At 44.6% G+C, this 18,582-nt stretch overlaps 2 protein-coding genes across 2 annotated transcripts in view; both read left to right on the top strand.

Moving 5' to 3' along the window:
* Positions 1 to 12,433, top strand: part of LOC144158032 (uncharacterized) — a 30,565-nt gene extending 18,132 nt beyond the window's left edge. The window contains exons 6-7 of the mRNA XM_077688713.1: positions 5,233 to 5,365; positions 9,469 to 12,433. Coding sequence (XP_077544839.1) covers positions 5,233 to 5,365; positions 9,469 to 10,732 — 1,397 coding nt within the window. The 3' untranslated portion in view covers positions 10,733 to 12,433. The remainder of the gene's footprint in view (positions 1 to 5,232; positions 5,366 to 9,468) is intronic.
* Positions 1 to 18,582, top strand: part of LOC144158352 (uncharacterized) — a 246,877-nt gene that overhangs the window by 196,567 nt on the left and 31,728 nt on the right. The window lies entirely within an intron of this gene.

Raw genomic sequence — 18,582 nt, 5'->3', positions numbered from 1 at the left:
AGATTCCACACCTGCTGTGGAACGCCTCCTGCAAGGGAACAAACAAAACCACCTGGTTTTGGAGCCATTCCTTTGTTACGAATGCCATGTCAACACTAGCATTTCATCTCAATTACCCATTTTATTTTTTTGCATTATTTACTGCATACCACTGCTTCAGCTTGTGTGCTCAATGGCACTCCAGTGAAATGACAACTTTTTCATACAATAATTTTCGAAATTTTACCTAACTTGTTTCATGTAGTTGTACTAAAGCACCAAGACATTTCTACCACCTTGCGCTAGAATGTAACGTGTACTAAAAGAACCAGTGGGACACTCGTTTTCCAACGCCTCACCCTAGAACACTTGGTGCTTCCAGGACAAGACTTTTACTGCAAAGCTGTATACCTCTATCCCCGACGGTTTCATCTCCATCGGCAAAAATGGCAAGGTGCCTAGAATACAGTTATACACTGCATGCTTTGCCCCTCCCATGTTTCACATTAGTGGAAATGGCCTGGGATTTTTAAGATGATAGTCTTTCTTAAGCTTCTTGAATGGGAAAATTTTGGTCTGTCTGCCTGTCTGTAACTGAGAACGAGAAACTGCACAATAGGTTTATATGCCCACAAAACTAAATGTCTAGGTCTGGTGTCAGTGTTCACACTGGTCAACATTGTTGAACAAGAACACACATTACTCAAATATGAATTAGAAAATCAATACATGAGTGACATTTGCAGTGTTCCTTTATAAAAAGTAATGCTTGATTTTTGCGATAGCAATTGAGATACTACATCCACTGCAGAAAAAAACAAGTTCTCTGTCGCCCGTGCCACTATAGCTTCTAGAGGCATTTTGAGAAATGAAATGGCAAGAGTCGCATAAGGTGCGACTAGATACGTTCCACATTCTAACTGGAACACTTGTGGAGTTGGGCACGTGTTTCTGTAAAAGTAGAAGTAGGGTGCCTCGATTCACACGCGTCTCTGCCATACGGCAGCGCTGGCACCGAGGCACCTGGCATCCACAGAAGAACACGATAAAGTTCAATTGACTTGAGCAAACTCTAGTGTTTCTCTTGGGAGGAACGTGACGCAAGAGGAACAGCATGCGAGCTGAGTGGGAAAGCGAAGGGAGGCATTTACTTGGCAAATGTCATCTTCCATCGACATTTGCAATGAATTGAGCAGATACTCAGCCAATTATATTTTAGAAGAACAACTTGAATAATGTAATTATATGACAACGCCGTCGGGGGAGCATGGAAGCCACGGCTCTCCAGGGCAAACCACAAGGCCGAATTCAGTTATGTTCCCATTGTTTTCTTTGAAATGCCCTGTGGGCTGACAGCTGCTTCAAGAGCCGGTACTGAACCTCAAGCCTGTGTAAGGAACCTCTCGAATCATACTCTTAGCATGTTTGTAGGGGTTCTTATGGCAGGTCAGAATCCGGTGTGCCTGCAGAATGCGATAGGAAGGGTGAAGACGGTATCATAGCGATCAGTCCATTAGAGGAAAGAGAACTGGCAGAGAAAAAACAAATCATCTGTACCATTCTCGCTGTCTTGGGAACCTCAAATTAACCCAAAGATTACGGTCAAGTGCAGTCATAGCCAACAGGCTGGCTGCATTATCAGGCGGCACAGCTATTTGATGTTCGTATATCGAGCTCAGGTCTTTAGAACCTGGGGGAGGGAGTGCAAGTGAGACACCAGTCAATTTCAATTTGAATGTTTTGCAATTAGGTTGTCTTGGAGAAAAAAATTTATCTGAACTGCAAACTTCTCTAGAAAGTCTACTTGTTTCAGAATCAGCTCGTGACAATACATCGCAGAAAATCACCCGAAATCTCTCCTATCCTCCCCCAATCAAAGAGCGCAAGGGGTTGCAGCAAGCTCAGCAGATTTAGTAAGCTCCACCCCCATCAGCATTCAGCATTTCAACTAAGGGGTAGGTGAGATCAATGAAGTATTTGACTTGTGGTTCAGAGGTACGTCCTTCACATGCACTGAAAACTCGCAACATAAAAGGAGTCAAACTTCCGGGTTAAATTTGTGGAAAAAATGTTTTCTTAGCATCCTCTACATAGCTGCTGAGCTTCTCACCCAAGTTTCTTTTTTTTTGGGCACAGCAACGTTTCAGTGCCTTGGGTAATTTTGCAAAGCTCTGGTATACTCCAGGTTCGTAGATGGAACGTCTTTGAATCACTTTGGTCGTCGTGTATGTACAGGGCAACTGCCGCAGCGTGCTTAAACTTCCTCTCGACGCCAGCACGGCAATCACAGCTCCCCTCCAAAATTTGCTGCTTTCGATCTACAAGCAAATATGTGACCTCTAATTTCATGTGTCCATGCTGTATAACCAATCAACTTGCGCTGAGCTTCACACATTTCACTGGCTGGTTGACTGGCACCTCCAACTTTCACCAACCCTGCGCTTCCTTGACATCATATATGCGCCGTACTTCAAACAGGTGTCTTACTTTCTTTAGATTTTTCCCACAAAAAATGCTGTCGAGTTCATTTAGTTTTCAAAAACCTGCTAAAATACTATCAGCACACTGTTCTGCGCCATCGCTAGCATTTGAAATGGCACCAAACGTGCAGCACTGGCCGCTGAGCGTACATAATCCTGCAGCATTTGAGCAAACATTCCCCAGGTGGAGCTAGGGGTCCAATCGACAAGGCGCCACCTTTCCTTTGCAAATTGCTTATCGGGTCAAGACCAATCACTCTAGTCGCCGTAACACCGACATGGGGCGCGGAGTTACTGGAGTGACAGAGCTTGTGTCACTTTTATTGCTCGAATCACAAGTATACGCCTCGAGCGCGGCCTGTAGGGGCGCCACTGAAATCCCCCTAGCGGCCTGTTCCGAAAGCAGCCGCGGGAGACCGCGTCCTGCTCCCCACTTTCGCCGCTGCTTTTGCGGCACGTTCACGACCGAGATTTACCGTTTGCGGGCGTTTGAAATCCATGTTTATGTAGAGCAGTCACTCTGTTCGCAAATGGGCTGTGTTTACATTCGGTCTGTATAAGCGCCAGGTGTGTGTCAGAGGCCAGCGTCGCGGAACCAGCGTATGATGGAAGCGATTGTAGTTACACTGCCGTGAATTTACTAGCCGTGTCTCCGTAACCACCTGTTTCTCAGATGTTCATGCTACGGGTATACACTGCGATGAAAATCAGTTTTGTGCACTTACATATTCAGCGGAGCACTCATACCTGACAACATGCCAGTTACGTTTGCCAATATTTTACCTTTGATATTGATCACGACCATTGACAAGCCAGTCTGTGTTAATTCCGGAAATATTCAACAAACGTACGATGGACAATGCATACTTATACTCAGGGATCAGCACACTACAGATTCGTCTTGTCGTGACATGAGTGCCCGCAAACATTCATCTGTTACATATATCTTCTGCGAGCAGTGCGGAGACGGGCTTAGAATATAATCCGGTCCGTGACTAATGCTTCTTCGAAATAGCGTCATATGGCACAGGAAGCCTGTAGAATAAAGCAGAAACGGAAATCAGAGGGCCTTATCACATGACACACTCTTCCAATGACCCCTTTCATCGCTTGTTGAACTACCTACCCTGTATACTTCCAAAAATGCATCCGCCTTACGATTAGCTGTTCGTTGAAGTCGAAAAACAAAAGGACAACGAACGCGAGATTTGTGTGTATAATTACTAAAACATACATTGCTTGATTCCGCTCTGCATTTGTACACAGCGAGCGTCCCCCTCCGTTCCCCCAACTGTGCTTCGCGAAATAGCAGTGCATTTCGCGTATAGTTGGTCTGTTAAACACTACCTGGCTTAAGTTTCGACGTACGTCTTAGCATGTCAGAAACTGCACTATTTTTTTTTCAGTTCCGTTAGAGCTATTATGTTTCTTCCGCACTTGCACAGCTTTATTTTTCCGTGGTTTCATATTAGATTGCCTTTGTTTGCTATAAGGCGTGTGTGAGCACATATTTAACGAAATACAGGCTTGGAATATAGTTAACATTTTTGCATGGTTTATATTCTTATAAAAGTCATTAGTTATTGTCCGGGATTGGGTAATCATATCCCCGAAACATGTTTTTCTGCTACGTATGTATTCGAAACGAAGCCGCATTCTTTGTCCACGTTGCAAAATGAAGTTAACCTCTCACTGCGCCAGTATCAAATCTAAGCGAGGCGACACTAGAATTCATTTGTGCTTGGCATATTTGGAGGTGACAGTGGTGATATGCTGCTACCGTCGCCGACGCCCGGAAGAGCGGCGACAAAGTGCGCAGAACCGCGTCCTCGGGTAGCTCTTTCAGGCGATCGAATACTCTACGAAGACGCAGTTGCTTTTTAAGTAAACTAAATGTACTCTTTGCTCATAGACGTCACCATAACAAGTTTTTTGTGGCGCGGAAAGGCGAAAAGAAGCAATACAAAACCAAAACACTGCACGAGCCCCTGCCACGCAGCGCAAATCCCGTCGATGCCGCGGAGAAGCAGCGGCAGGCGGCGCAGCGATTGCGAAGCTCGAGGCGTATAAGTATGTAGAAACAGCGTGTTTTGTACTGCTCGCAGGTGAACACTTCAATGGCCACCTCGCTCCCCTTTTTCGTGTTTTATCGGTAGAGCAGATATTTTTCAGCACAGGCCCAGAATTTAAAAATGTTGACACAATGTGCAATGTTTTTACGATATTATTGAAGATGTTTTTTTTGGTTCTTAATTGTACTAACTTCTTTCTTATGTTTTCATTTCAAATGAGATAAACATATACCTTACCATTCGAAATATATTAGGTTGTTTGTTTTCTCTAAAAAGTGAGTAACAGCTCCAGGTGGCATGGTGCAGCCAGTCCTATTTTAAAACGTTTATTTCACTTGTGTTCCTTAGCAGAAGCACTGTTGGAAAACCTGGGAAACTCGAGGTACTTCAAAATGAGTCAATGCTTGAATGCGGACTAGTTGGTTGGAGCAATGAAACATTGTAAAAACAGCACAGTTAGAGACAGGACCCAAAGCGAGAAAGAAGAAATACCAGCGCTCCTGTATCATTCTTTCTTTACATCCTGTCTCTAGCTGTGCCCTTTTTACCATTTTTCATTGAAAATGTGAACTCCGTAGACACTTTTCACATCATAAGGTCCCACTTAGATGAAACTGTGCTGTGCATTCCACTATATAGGCTGTTTGAGGATTTGTATAACACTCCTTGCGTTCATTTGCTCAAACCTTTCACCCTTGCAGTTCTAGAAGTGAACAACACCGAAGTTGGCAATTCGGGTGGATCGGACAAATTCACTTCACGAGATGACGCAGACATTTCGGCAGAACCCAGTCCTGACACCTGCTCGTGCGACCAACACGCTGACAATGCAGGGTGGGTTGTGACGCTTGCAAGGCTGTTTGCAGAACATATGGAAGTGCAAACTAAAAGCTGTGGTTTGTTTTTGTTGGTATCTCCTGGAGCAAATATTATAGAGGGTGCACCGTGAGGAATAGCAATGGAAACTGTACCAGTAGCTCACAGAACACCACTGGATGTAATGATGAACCCATATGTAGTATGAGCAGGATTCTAATCTGGCTAGAATCTTAAGTGGTAAAATTACAAAATGTTGTTTCTGCAACAGTTCCATTTTATTCGAAATATTTAAGGAGTTGATGAGGCCGTGAGAATTTAAAAAATTCAGTGTTTCTTTAGTTTTGGTATTGTTTCATACTTATCATGCAATGCCGTGGAAGCTATGGAAGTAAGGTGATGAATTGGGCTAGTTGGTTTTGCATGTTCGAAAACTGCACTTGAGGTTACTAAGGACACACTTTTAAGGAATACAAACGAACGACGTGGACAGCACGAGCGCAAACTAACAACTCATTTGTTAAAAGTGAAAAATCAAAACATTTAGAAAGGGTTACAAAGTACGAGTGGAAAAGGTGGGGAGGGGGAAATGAAAAGACATTCTTGATAAAAAAAGGCGCTAAACATCGTATTCTGTTCAATGGCTCTTTATCTTTGCTTGTAGAACTGAACTACAGCGTTATCTCTGCTTGATGCTTTTGTTTACCACGCCTACTTGCTATGAACTGCTCTTCATGAATTCCATTTCAGGTGGGGCCAGCATGATTGAGCATGAGCTCACGCATTCAGTCTGCTGTGTTGAAATGTGAAAGGCTTCCCAGATTTTGCATGTCGTCTTGTTGCGTGATCTTGCCAGAACTGAAGTTTCCTGAAACATTGGGTTGCACTCACATTTTTTGCATTGAGTCGCCAAATCGCCTGAGAGGGCCGTTTGCTCACATGCATACCGGTGCTCTCTAAGGCTCTCATTTAGACATCTCCCTGTCTGGCCCACGTATGCTCTTCCGCAGTCCAGAAGAATGTTGTACAGTGCGCGTCACGCTTGTCTACAGCAAGCGAGCGCGCGGCTTCCGAGCATGCTGGCGACACCTGCTGATAATGGCTGGGTTAGAGATAGCTTGCCATTGCACATGCGTGGATCTCGGACAGGCTCGGGTCAGTCGTCTTATAGCATGGGCCCCTCAAACATAGAGACGCCACGCCCCGAAAGGGGCGCTTTTATTCTGCAGTGCCAGTCATTGGCGGTGGCACGGGGTAGGCGCGTAATTTGACGCGATGTATTATCAGTGCAGCCGTTACTTAATCGCACAAATGTTTCGACGGAACGCGCTGCAGTGCGTTCTTGTTGCGTGCTTTTCGTTTGCTAAACGTTAGATTCAGGAGATTAGCGGAGGTCGTTTTGTAGTATTGCGTAACCACCTGCTGTGTTGTTGCACCGCGTCTGATGGTGCGTTTATCTGCCCTGTCAACGCTCCTGGCTGCCACTGCGAAAGACAAGCGCCCCTCGAGGTGTTGTGCCGTCTGCAAATTCGAGTGGCGCATGCGAAACGACGACCGGCCTGACCCTGTTCGAGATCGGCGCACGCGCAACGGCAAGCTATCTCTAACCCAGCCGCTATCAGCAGATGTCGCCAGCACGCTCCCAAGCCACGCGCTTGCTTGCCCTAGACAAGCGCACTGTACACTACCCCTACTTGACAGTCGACGAACTTGTTTTCATGCCTGGTTTTGCAGGCTTTTTTGGTGGCATCCGGTACAGCGTTTACTTTTTGGCACATCCCTTTAAGTTTGACTGGTACGGAAAACACTACATTGAGATCATGGTGCGCGCATATCTTTAATTTATGTGAGGCCTTGTGTATGTATGGAACAACGTGTTTCTTGTCATTGCTTCTGGGTGCTGGCTGTTTCTTTCTTTTCATGTTCAAAATTTTTTCGGCAACTGATACTAGTGTGCTGTCTGGGTAGCCACTTTCTTGTAGACGTTCTACCTGGAGTTTAAAGCTTTCCTCGCACCTGTGGGCACACGATCGTTTAAGTGCTTGCATAATACACGCATTAGCGCTGGCTCTCTTCACTAACTTGCTGTGCGCCGACTCATAACGAAGCAGTCCTTTCTCAACTCTGGTTTGGTACATGTAGGAAGTATGGCTTTTGTCTGCCTTGATGCTTAGGTCCAAGTACTGTATTGTGCCCTCATTTGGGATTTCATTAGTGAATTCGAGACCTTTGTGTGCATCCCTAAACATCTTTAATATGTTATCTACTTCAGCAGTGTCGTGCTGATGGCCTAAACATACCAGATAGTCCTCGACATACCTAAAGAATTTTACTACTGTAGTCCCTCGGAACTTCTGTTCAAGTTTCCTATTTCCTACTGCCAAGAACATATCTGATAGTGTAGGTGCCAAGCATGACCTGATGCATATCCCATCGACTTGTCTGTATACTGCACTGTGCCTTGGCAGTCTACATACAGTGAACTGAGGTACACTTCTAAAAGCTTCATGAGGTTCGCCATGCTAATTCCCCCTGATTTTGAAATTTTACATTTCCCTATGTATCGATGCAGTCCTCAACCGCTCTGAGAGCGAATTTCTGTGGAATATTGTAGTAAAGGTTTGAAAGTTTTTAAATGCTTCTTGCTTTTTTCATTAAAAAAATATCTTTTGTGGCTGTAATGGAGCTGAGTGAGATACTGAATCCTAGTTCTTTCAAATTAAACAAAGTTGCATTTTCTCTTCATGGCTCCTTTATGTAACTGTGCCAAGACCCACAAATAAACAAGGGGGAATCGGCTGAAGTCTGCCATTTATGATGTATTTTTGTGGTGTCAAGTGATACAGTGTTTATTTAGCAGAGAGCCAGGTTTGTGCATGCCTGCCACATAAAGGTTCATAGGCACGTAGGCGTTTCGAGTTGGGGGCACAGTTCCACAGTGGACAGAAGTGTGGCTGATTCTGAACTTAAAAAAAAAAATTCTCGCCTCCAACGACATCCACTCGAATACAGTTTTCTAAATGAACAGCTAACAGGTAATTGCGTATAATGAGCAGTCTCAAGGAATTTTACCTCTAAAGATTTTGTGCTTTAAATATGTCTAAAGTTTGGTGCAAATTCGTTTTTTGACATTTTCGTAAGCAATTTGCCTAAAACGTAGTCTGTCATCGACCTACATTATTTTTAGTAGACACGTAGAATATATCACTGCACGATGAAAATATTACGGCTGAAGCTTTAATGATGCTTGTGTGACAAATTCTGAAAATGTTCTCTTTTTTGCTGTCTTACTTAATACAACACTAAAAAGTCTTAGACGGCTTCAGTCATGGTGCGACATCAAACAGCAAGGCAAGCGGAAGGTTCTACAGGATATTTGTCATTCCTCATAGGTGCTCTCTTTATTTAAAATTTAATATCTCCAACCACATTTTTCTTGTTTGCAGAAACTTCAAGGAGTGCTCACATGACTGCAATTTTTTTTGACGAAAATACTCGATGTGTAGACCTTCTATGCATAATCGTCAACTCGTACAAATTATTTCAGCAAAATTGGCAATGGTGGATTTTTGTCCTGGGATGTTCCGTGGGGACGGACCCTGCAATGTTTTCTCTATAAGCACGTTGTGCAGCTTTAGAGGCTTTAGTTTACTTTCATGTTGTTCCAGAAACTGAACTAATCAACCTTAAATGCACCTACATCAAACCGTTATTGTTCATGAATTTGTGTACATACAGTGAATAAAGTATAATTAAAGACATGATTCCCACTACCAGACAATAATCAGTGTGGCCTAATTAGTTTTATTTTGTGTGGAGAAAATTTAAAGCACCAGACTTGCAATGTGATCTGTGGGTATGTAACCTGCTGCCACACTTTTCCTTTAAACGATGTTTGAAGTTAGGAACTGTGAACAAATTTGTAGAAACTGAATATTCAGTGGTGTGTGCATTGTAAACACCTTGTATAAATGCATTTATTGGGTTTACATCTATTTTGGTGGAGCACAAATTCGAATTTCGCTAGTTTCTTGCAATGTCTTCATTTTATGTTTCCTTTTCTTCTATCTTGTTTTGCCTACTTGGAAGTTTTTCTAATGACTGAAAAAAATTCATTTCAGTGGGAAACTTGGTTCCTGCCAGTCCTGCCAGGAATGCAACCATCCCCCTCATCAGGCGAAGTTCTGCCCAAGAAAACTGGGCTCCACCTACACTGTTTGCAAAAAAAGGTTTCTTGGAAAATGCAACCTGAGCAGCCACCTGGCAGTACACTCTGGGGAGAAGCCATATGTGTGCAGCACCTGTCACAAAAGCTTTACTCACAAAGCTAGCCTGGTTGTTCATGAGAGATCGCACTCTGGCGAGAAGCCATATGTGTGCAGCACCTGTCAGAAGAGCTTTACTCGAAGAGCTAGCCTGGTTGTTCATAAAAGATTGCACTCTGGCGAGAGGCCGTATGTGTGCAGCACCTGTCAGAAGAGCTTTACTCACAGAAGCCACCTGGTTGATCATGAGAAAGTGCACTCTGGCCAGAGGCCGTATGTGTGCAGCACCTGTCAGAAGAGCTTCACTCACAGCCACCACCTCGTTGATCATGAGAGACTGCACTCTGGCCAGAGGCCATACGTGTGCAGCACCTGTCAGAAGAGCTTTACTCGAAGCTTTACCTTGGCTGATCATGAAAAATTGCACTCTGGCCGGAGGCCGTATGTGTGCAGCATGTGTCAGGCGAGCTTTACTCGAAGAAGCCACCTGGTCGATCATGAAAAATCGCACTCTGGTAAGAGGCCGTATGTGTGCAGTACCTGTTTTAAGAGCTTTACTCAAAAAAGTCAGCTGGTTTTTCATGAGAGATTGCACTCTGGCGAGAGGCCGTATGCGTGTAGCACCTGTCAGAAGAGCTTTACTCGAAGAGCTAGCCTGGTTGATCATGAGAAATTGCACACTGGCCTGAGACCGTATGTGTGCAGCATCTGTCAGACAAGCTTTACTCGAAGAAGCCACTTGGTCGATCACGAGAGATCACACTCTGGTAAGAGGCCGTATGTGTGCACCACCTGTCTTAAGAGCTATACTCAAAAATGCCACCTGGTTGTTCATGAGAGATTGCACTCTGGCGAGAGGCCATATGTGTGCAGCATCTGTCAGAAGAGCTTCACTCGAAGAGCTAGCCTGGTTGTTCATGAGAGATTGCACTCTGGTGCGAGGCCGTATGTGTGCACCATCTGTGCGAAGAGCTTTACTCGAAGAAGCCACCTCGTTGTTCATGAGAGATTGCACTCTGGTAAGAGGCTGTGTGTGAGCAGCAACTGTCAGAAGAGCGTTACTGAAAGAAAGGACTTGGTTTGCGAGAGATCGTCCTCTGGTGAGAGGCTGTGTTTGTAGCACCGGTTAGAAGAGCTTTACACACAGTTCCAGACTGGTTGCTCTGGTGAGAGGCTGTGTGTGTAGCACCTGTTAGAAGAGCTTTACACAGAGTTCCAGCATGGTTGATTTTCGCGATGGTGAGAGGCTGTATGTGTGCAGCACGTGTCGGAAAAGCTTTACTCAAGGAAGTCACCTGGTTGATCATCAGAGATTGCTTTTTGGCCATATGCCGGATGTGTGCAGCATCTGTCAGAAAAAGTTTACTCAAAGAAGCCACCTCATTCATAAGAAATTGTACTCTGGTAAGACTGTGTAGCACCTGTCAGGAGAGCTTTACACAGAGATCCAAATTGGTGCACCCTGAAAATTGCCCTTCTAGCATTGATTGAGCAGTGTTTTGTAAAAAGCGGGACCTAGTGCATGAAATATTGCATTCTGGCATCAAGGGTCATCTGTGTAGCACCTGTCAGAAGTGCTTTGCTCAAAGTTCCAACCTAATTAACCATGAAAAATTTCACTCTGGTAAGAGTCCTTTTGTGTGCAACATGTGTCGAAAATCTTTTCTCAAAACCCCACCTGGTTACCCATGAAACAGTGCATTCTTGCATCAAGGCCTTTGTGTAGCATCAGTCAGAACATCTTTACTAAGTTCGCCTGGTCTCATGAAAGACTGCAGTCTTGTGAAAAGCCGTCTGTAAAACCTGTAAAAAAGCTTTATTTTTAGTCCAGCCTTGTCACTTGGCACTCGAAAAAGGCCATAATTGTGCATATAGAAAGGGGAGTTGATTTCTCATGAATCAGTTGATTTCTTCAGTGTAAACCTGTACATGCATAGAAATTGAAAGAATCAGCTCATCAAAATCGACTGCCTTGTTTTGCATAAACTACGGCACTAACACGAGGCATTTTGTGTATAGTACCCATCGGATTAGCTTCACTAATGGAAGTAACTTGGGTTATTGTGTTAATAGCAAGGTGCGTTTACCACATAAGAAGAGCTTTTTCTCAAAGCTTTTTGTTAGGTAGTCATAAAGGATTGCACTTTGGTAACAACTACAACACTTGGCAACAACTGTTCTGCACCAAGAATTTCACTCTCGTGAAAAGGTATTAGCTATCTATGTCCGAAAATGTATGTCTCAAAAGCATGTTTGATATATCATTCAAGATTCCATCATAGAGAAAAACGTCATCCATGTAGCATTTCTCAAAATCTGATTGTTTAAAATCTGATTGTTTTAACTGTACATTTAATTAAGGACGAAATATTGTAAATGTATAAAGGCCTCGTGTTCGCAAAAGTGTCAGAAAAGTTTTCCCCAGAAACACTCGAAAGGGGCTCTGAAACACCGGCCACTGATACATGGGTGTACATTTGTTAAATAAAGCAATGTCCTGGTTGAAGTAATTGGAACTTTGTTGAAGTAATTGGATTACTGGAGTTATTGTCGATGAAAACAGCCATTTATTACTGGGGTGCACTTCCTCCTCGGTTCATTTGCCTTCAACAGCTGGAGCGTTCCTCTCCATATTGCTGATGATGTTTGGTGATGTCTCCCACCAATTTCAGGTATGCTTCACTAATGTGTCTGCTACTGTATTGTGTGCATTCCTTTCGGTCAAAATCCTCCGAATGTTCCGCTTGCATCATTTTGTACTGCTAATAAAATATGCATTTTGCTCACACCTGGAAAAAACTCGAAGAAGGGCGGGGTTTTTATTCTCCAACACTTCAATGAAAGGCTGCATTCAAGAGGACCACCCTCAACCATCAGACACAGGGCCAAAGGGTCAACAACAAGAATTGGTGCATACCAAAGCCTCAAGTTATCGTCATCATCAGCCTGTCTACGCCAACTGCAGTGCAATGGCCTCTCCCATAGATCTCCAATTATCCCAGCCCTGGGCTAACTAACCTATGTATCCCATCAAACTGCTTTTCTTGATCTCTTCTGCCCATTTAACTTTCTGTCGCCCCCTGCCATGATTGCCTTCTTTAGGGATCCTCTCTGTTACCCTTAATGACCAACGGTTATCTTGACTTCGCTATACATGCCCTGCCCGCACCCATTTCTTTTTCATAATTTCTGCTAATATGTTCTTAACACGCATTTGTTCCCTGACCCATTCTGCTCCATTCTTGTCCTTTAACGTTACACTTATCATCTTCCGTTGCATTGCTTGTGAGTCCCCAATTTAAGCTGAACTTTTTTAGTGGGCCCGCAAGTTTCTGCTCTGGAGAACGAAATATGTGAAAGTAAAACAGATTATCCCTAATTGTCAGCCCCCAGGTGAAAGTGGAGAGGACGAATATGTATAGGAGCCTCAAACATAGGAGAATTGATGAAGAATTGGGTCAGAATTTGTTCCTGTTCCTGAATTAATGTCAATTTATTGCTTGCTGGGAAGCTTGTACGTGCCAGTGTCAAGCTTGTTAGTGTTGTGGTAGTGGCTTTGCTGTGCACGTGTTTGAACTGTCAGTATTCCATTCACTCCTCCATGTGTCATTTTAATGAAATATATGCGTTTATAACCCGAAAAAGGATTTTTAACACTTAACCTAGTTATTACCAGTGAAAGCAGACTATGCGCACATGTAGTCTGTTGTGAAAGCTTGCCTTTCCTTGAGAATTGTCAATCTGCTGTCCAGCTGTATGTACTGACGATTCATGCATTACCTTGCGCCAGTTTTGCCAACTGTAGGATTTTTGCCATACATGTAGGGTGTTCTAGATATGTAGGGCCGTAGTACTGTTCAGCCAGTTTTCCGACAATGTTCGGCGATTTTGAGCTTCACCAAATAGACCTGCTTAAGTGCGAAATTATTTCTTAATCTAATGGGTTTCAATATCCGCATGCACAGAGCGTATAGATCAGACATCAGAAAACGACAGCCCAAATGGCATGCGTGCATGTGAAAGACGTTAAGAATGAAATGTTCAGTAAATACCGAAATGCAAGTAAATACCGAAAAAACAAAACACATGACATTTTCTGTGCTTTCTAGAACCCCTACGAACTCTTATGTAGTAAACGGCACTGTTATTGAAAACGTAACTAAACTTAAATATTTGGGCATCTTCTTAACGTCTGATCTGTCATGGCGAGCTCATATAGAATCAATTACTATAAGGCTTTGAAAAAATTGGGTTTTCCTAAACGAAGCTTATTTTTAGCCAATGCTGATACTAGACTTCATTCGTACACTACTCTGATCCGGTCATCTCTAAAATACGCATCGATCATCTGGAATCCTCATCAAGACAATTTGACTAACTTACTCGAGGCAGTCCAGAACAAGGCTGCAAGGTTTATTTTGCGTTCTTACTCTCGAGACCAAAATGTATCGGCCCTTCAAAATTCTCTAGGTCTTCTAAACCTTAACGTGCGTCGTAAATTATCGCGTCTTGTTTATTTCCACTCACTGTATTACAACGGCTCGCTATTTTCTTCAAAACATATTTTTCCAGCGCATCAGATCTCGTTACGTGTTGATCATGCGCACACGGTGTCACCAGTTTTTGCCCGGACAGAAAAATTCAAATCATCTGCCCTCCTCCTATCAATAAATGACTGGAACCATCTACCCGCCAGGATAGCATCCCTAGCGGATGCTTCTTTATTTGAGGCCGCGTTACTCGGTCACCTTCAAGCAGAAAGTGCTGTTTAATTCTTCCTGTAGTGCTTCTTTTTCCTTAGTAAATTTGGTCACACCGTTATACTGTTCCATGATTTTTTTTCGCTGCCTGTGTACCTTTATCTTGCGATGTTTTTTGTGTTCACACTTGTATCAATCGTTATTCTGTACTTTTTTGCACTCTGTGTTGTAGAAAATCCCCCCCTATGTAATGCCCTGACGGGCCCTTAGGGTACTGAAATAAATAAATAAATATCCACAGCAAAGCTCTCTTCCACGATCAAGATGGAGGAAAGAGTGAATGTCGGCACTGATGTGCAGTGTATAATAATACGAAACTATATAACTGCCACTTCCATGGCATTTCCGATGACTTCACGCAGTTAGTATCTGCCCATCGTTAACATGAGATAGAAATAATTCGGGAGCTGATCGTCAATGAATAATAGATTCAGTGCCCTTCTACTTTCTGATGAAGAATGACCAGCAAAGCTGGGCCTTGTCTAAGGAGTGCACGAAAGAAACCACCTTTATTTTAATTTGCGATGGAGCATAAATCTTAGCCAATTGCCTGAATGAAACTTGGAAGGACTAATTTTATTGAGCAGACGAACATGGGGATGTTCATTGTCCTCGAATAGGAGCACATGTACTGACAGGTGACGGCAATTTCCCAATAGTGAAAACTTCACTGTGAACTACAAGGTGTCTACCAACCTGGAAAAGCGGGAATTCTCGGGGATTTTGAGTAGTCTAGAAAAACTCAGGGAAAACTCTTGAAATTTGTGCTTCTATCAGAGAAAATGTGTAATAAAGGAAGCGAAATTCACAGCACTGCTGGATCAAGTAACAGCAAGTCGAAAGTGGACAGCCCTCCGGAGCCGTCAGTGATGGCGCTGTCTGAAGACACTGGTTCCAGCGATAACATGCTTCCTACCGCTTGCAAGTCACCCCCCCCCTCCCGAATCTGTACGTTCCCCTTGTGTTCTTGCGTGTTTCCTAGTCTCCTGAAAGGCGGAAGAAAACGTGCGCCGCGATAGCAGGCGATAGTTTGTTCTGTCAATGTAAGGGAGTCTGCAGGTGCAGGGGCAGTAGTAGCTTTCAACCCTATGCTGGAACACCTGGCGCCATCTACTGTGGTTTCTAGTTGATGTATGTTGTGAATCTTTGAGTTGTGAATCTGGCGTAATAAACATTTCTCAAAATGTTCAACTTTAAAAGTTCGCAGCTGTGTTCAAAATACGTCTGAAATATCGAATACAGTTCGCTATATTGAATTCGATATAGCGTAGTCTTACACAGAGGCGCAAATTCGTTAAATCGCGAATTTCGTAAAATCCAGGTTTTGATTTTATAGTTCATTTAACAGTTATTGAGGTTTCAAAACCTTGCCCATCTCCCAGAAACAACTGCTATGTAGTTACCTCTGCACTTAAAGCGAAATGTTTACTAAAACTGGTATCATTGTAAAACGAAACGTAACAGTGGATGACGTTCAAGTTCGAGCATTAGTCGACACAGGTGCGCATATCTCTGTCATGAGTGCTAGACTTTGCAGTGACCTTAAGGAAGTTCAGACGCCAGATCAAGCTCATCTGGTGTGTGTCGCTGATGGAATAGCCTCTACTATACTTCACGTGTGCACTGCTCGCGTAACAATAGACGATCGTCCCATTTCAATTTTGGTTCATGTGCTGCCCCAATGTCGCCATGACCTCATACGGAGCCTGAACGTTTTGGCAGAACACGCTGCCCCCATTGACGGTGCCTGTGGTTTTGTCCACCTTGAACTTCCGCAAGAACCTACAACGGTCGATAATGGGCCCTGCTGGCTCCGCTCTGTGAAATTTGTAAGGTTGCGCCACGAGCTGCCACAAATGTGCACCTTTGTCACCTTTCCCTCCCCTTGCAGACGGGGATTACATGCTGTGTCCCATCACGAACCCTTTGCTCGCACATGAAGTGACGCTTCCTTATACTGTCGTGACAGTTCACAACCGAATTTGCATCACTGTTCTTAATTTCGGCCGAATTCCTCAGATTCTCCCAATTGGAATGTATCTTGCCACTCTTTCGCGCTTACTACTCAGACATCATCAATTTGTCTGCTTCTGCTCAGATTCTCCCAATTGGAATGTATCTTGCCACTCTTTCGCGCTTACTACTCAGACATCATCAATTTGTCTGCTTCTGCTCAGATTCTCCCAATTGGAATGTATCTTGCCACTCTTTCGCGCTTACTACTCAGACATCATCAATTTGTCTGCTTCTGCTCAGATTCTCCCCATTGGAATGTATCTTGCCACTCTTTCGCGCTTACTACTCAGACATCATCAATTTGTCTGCTTCTGCACCCCCATGGTCTTAACATGGTCTGCATCGTTCTGGTTCTCCTGAAGATGCCTCTGACCAGATGATCGGCGAAGACCTCACTAATGCACAAGCGGACCTTTGCCACGTGTTTACCACTTACGGTGACGTCTTCGATATTGGCAATCGTACGTTAGCACGGAGCTAGAGCAATACAGGCGGCCATATAATGTCCCGGGCGCTCGTTATAGGTTAAGCTAGGGGCATCTACCGTGGGTGAAGAAACTGCTCGGCTGCCGCTTTCGGTATTGCACTGCACAGCCATGGAAAAAAGTGCGGCCGCTATAATTTCGTCCATCCGGTGCCGCTACCCTCTCCTTCACCATCGCAGAGACGAAGCTTTGCAGTCCGTCTTGGTTTTTATTGTGACATTATCTTGTCGTTCGCCCGCACTTATCGCGATCGTCCGTTTCGCCTCCTATAGGCGGTATCCAATGAAAAGTTTAACGGAAAATTTCTCCGCCTGGAAACACTGAAAACCGCCAAGTCGGTGGCCACCGTGCCAGCGCGTGCGCTTTGCGCCCGCGTCTCGAAAAAAAAACAGCAGCGTACATCGTCTGTAGAACTGCTTGGGTTTGGGCGAATTGGTTTTTCATATAGACTTGAAATTTCAGCTTGAACAAGAAACGACGGGACTTAGGAAGAGCATGGTGTCCCTGTTTCCTTTCTAGGTTCTGTCGTTTTTTGTTCAAGCTGAAATTTCAAGTTGATAGATCATCTGCTGCGTTTCAGCCTGATTATCGGTAGTGTCGTCAGCAGATGTAATATTAATCGCACTCACATTAAGTGGTGGCGCTCTACCTACCCTCGAGCACTTCGAATGCAGGGGGGATGAAACCGCGGCTGCGAACGGCGTGTATAACAGCATAAGCACAAGTCCGATGCTGCAGTTGGCTGCCGCCGCGGATGTCAATGCAAGTGCACCCGCACCGCATCCACGACTTTGTCTGGTAGTCCTATGCTGCAGTTGGCTGCCCCCGCGGATGCCAACGCAAGTGCACCCGCACCGCATCCACGACTTTGTCTGGTAAATTCCCTCTAATACGTGGTTGAGTACAAAAACCAAATCATATCTTTGGAGAAATGGTTCACGCGTACACCGATTTGGTACTGGCTTTCTCGAGCGCTAAATGTTTCACACTCAGCAAAACAACTCACGTCTGACGTTGGGGCGCGGTGGCTGGCAATCAGCTGATCTGCGGCGGCTACTTAACACGCGTCTGGCGATATGTAGATCGTACTGTGCTGCACTCAACAGCACTTGGCGCGTCCCTTGCGTTCAGTGTGCAAGTTTGGAAATGATGCAGTTCCTGCTGTCGAACGGACCACTGCGCTCACGTTCAAACCTTTGTGTCACGACCGACTCGCACGTGCACTTGTAGGTGTGCACGGAGGCTGGGGTTGAATAGCGGATAAGGTTGTCACACTCATGAGCGGAATCATGACTTTTCACGTAACCAACGCATCGCGGTACAACTGATTATCGAATCACTCGCACCCGCCTTGCACGGAAACACAAGGTCACGTCGCGGCCTGCCTCGCCGCCATGAAGGCATGGAAGAGAACAGGGGTGCCTGATCTGCGGGTCGTGCGCACGTCGTCTTGGCAACAGACGCTTGGCCACAGATATGGCGGCGCACTCGCATGGTTGCCTGCATGCATTCCACGCCATTTATACCGGCTATATATTCTTGCTCTGTGTCTTAGGCAGGCCCACTGCAGTGATACATCGCATTAACACCGGTGACGCAGCTCCTATCTGCCGACGCCCATACCGCGTGTCTGTGACTGAACGCAGAGTTATTCAACAGGAAGTCGACAAAATGCTCGCTAAGGACATAATCTAGCCTTCGTTTAGCCC

Source organism: Haemaphysalis longicornis, unplaced genomic scaffold, assembly GCF_048455015.1.
Source record: "Haemaphysalis longicornis isolate Haplotype H1 unplaced genomic scaffold, Haemaphysalis longicornis Haplotype H1 scaffold_10, whole genome shotgun sequence".
NCBI lineage: Eukaryota > Metazoa > Arthropoda > Arachnida > Ixodida > Ixodidae > Haemaphysalis > Haemaphysalis longicornis.
The sequence above is the reverse complement of the archived record's forward strand: the minus strand, read 5'-3'. Positions and strand labels throughout refer to the sequence as shown.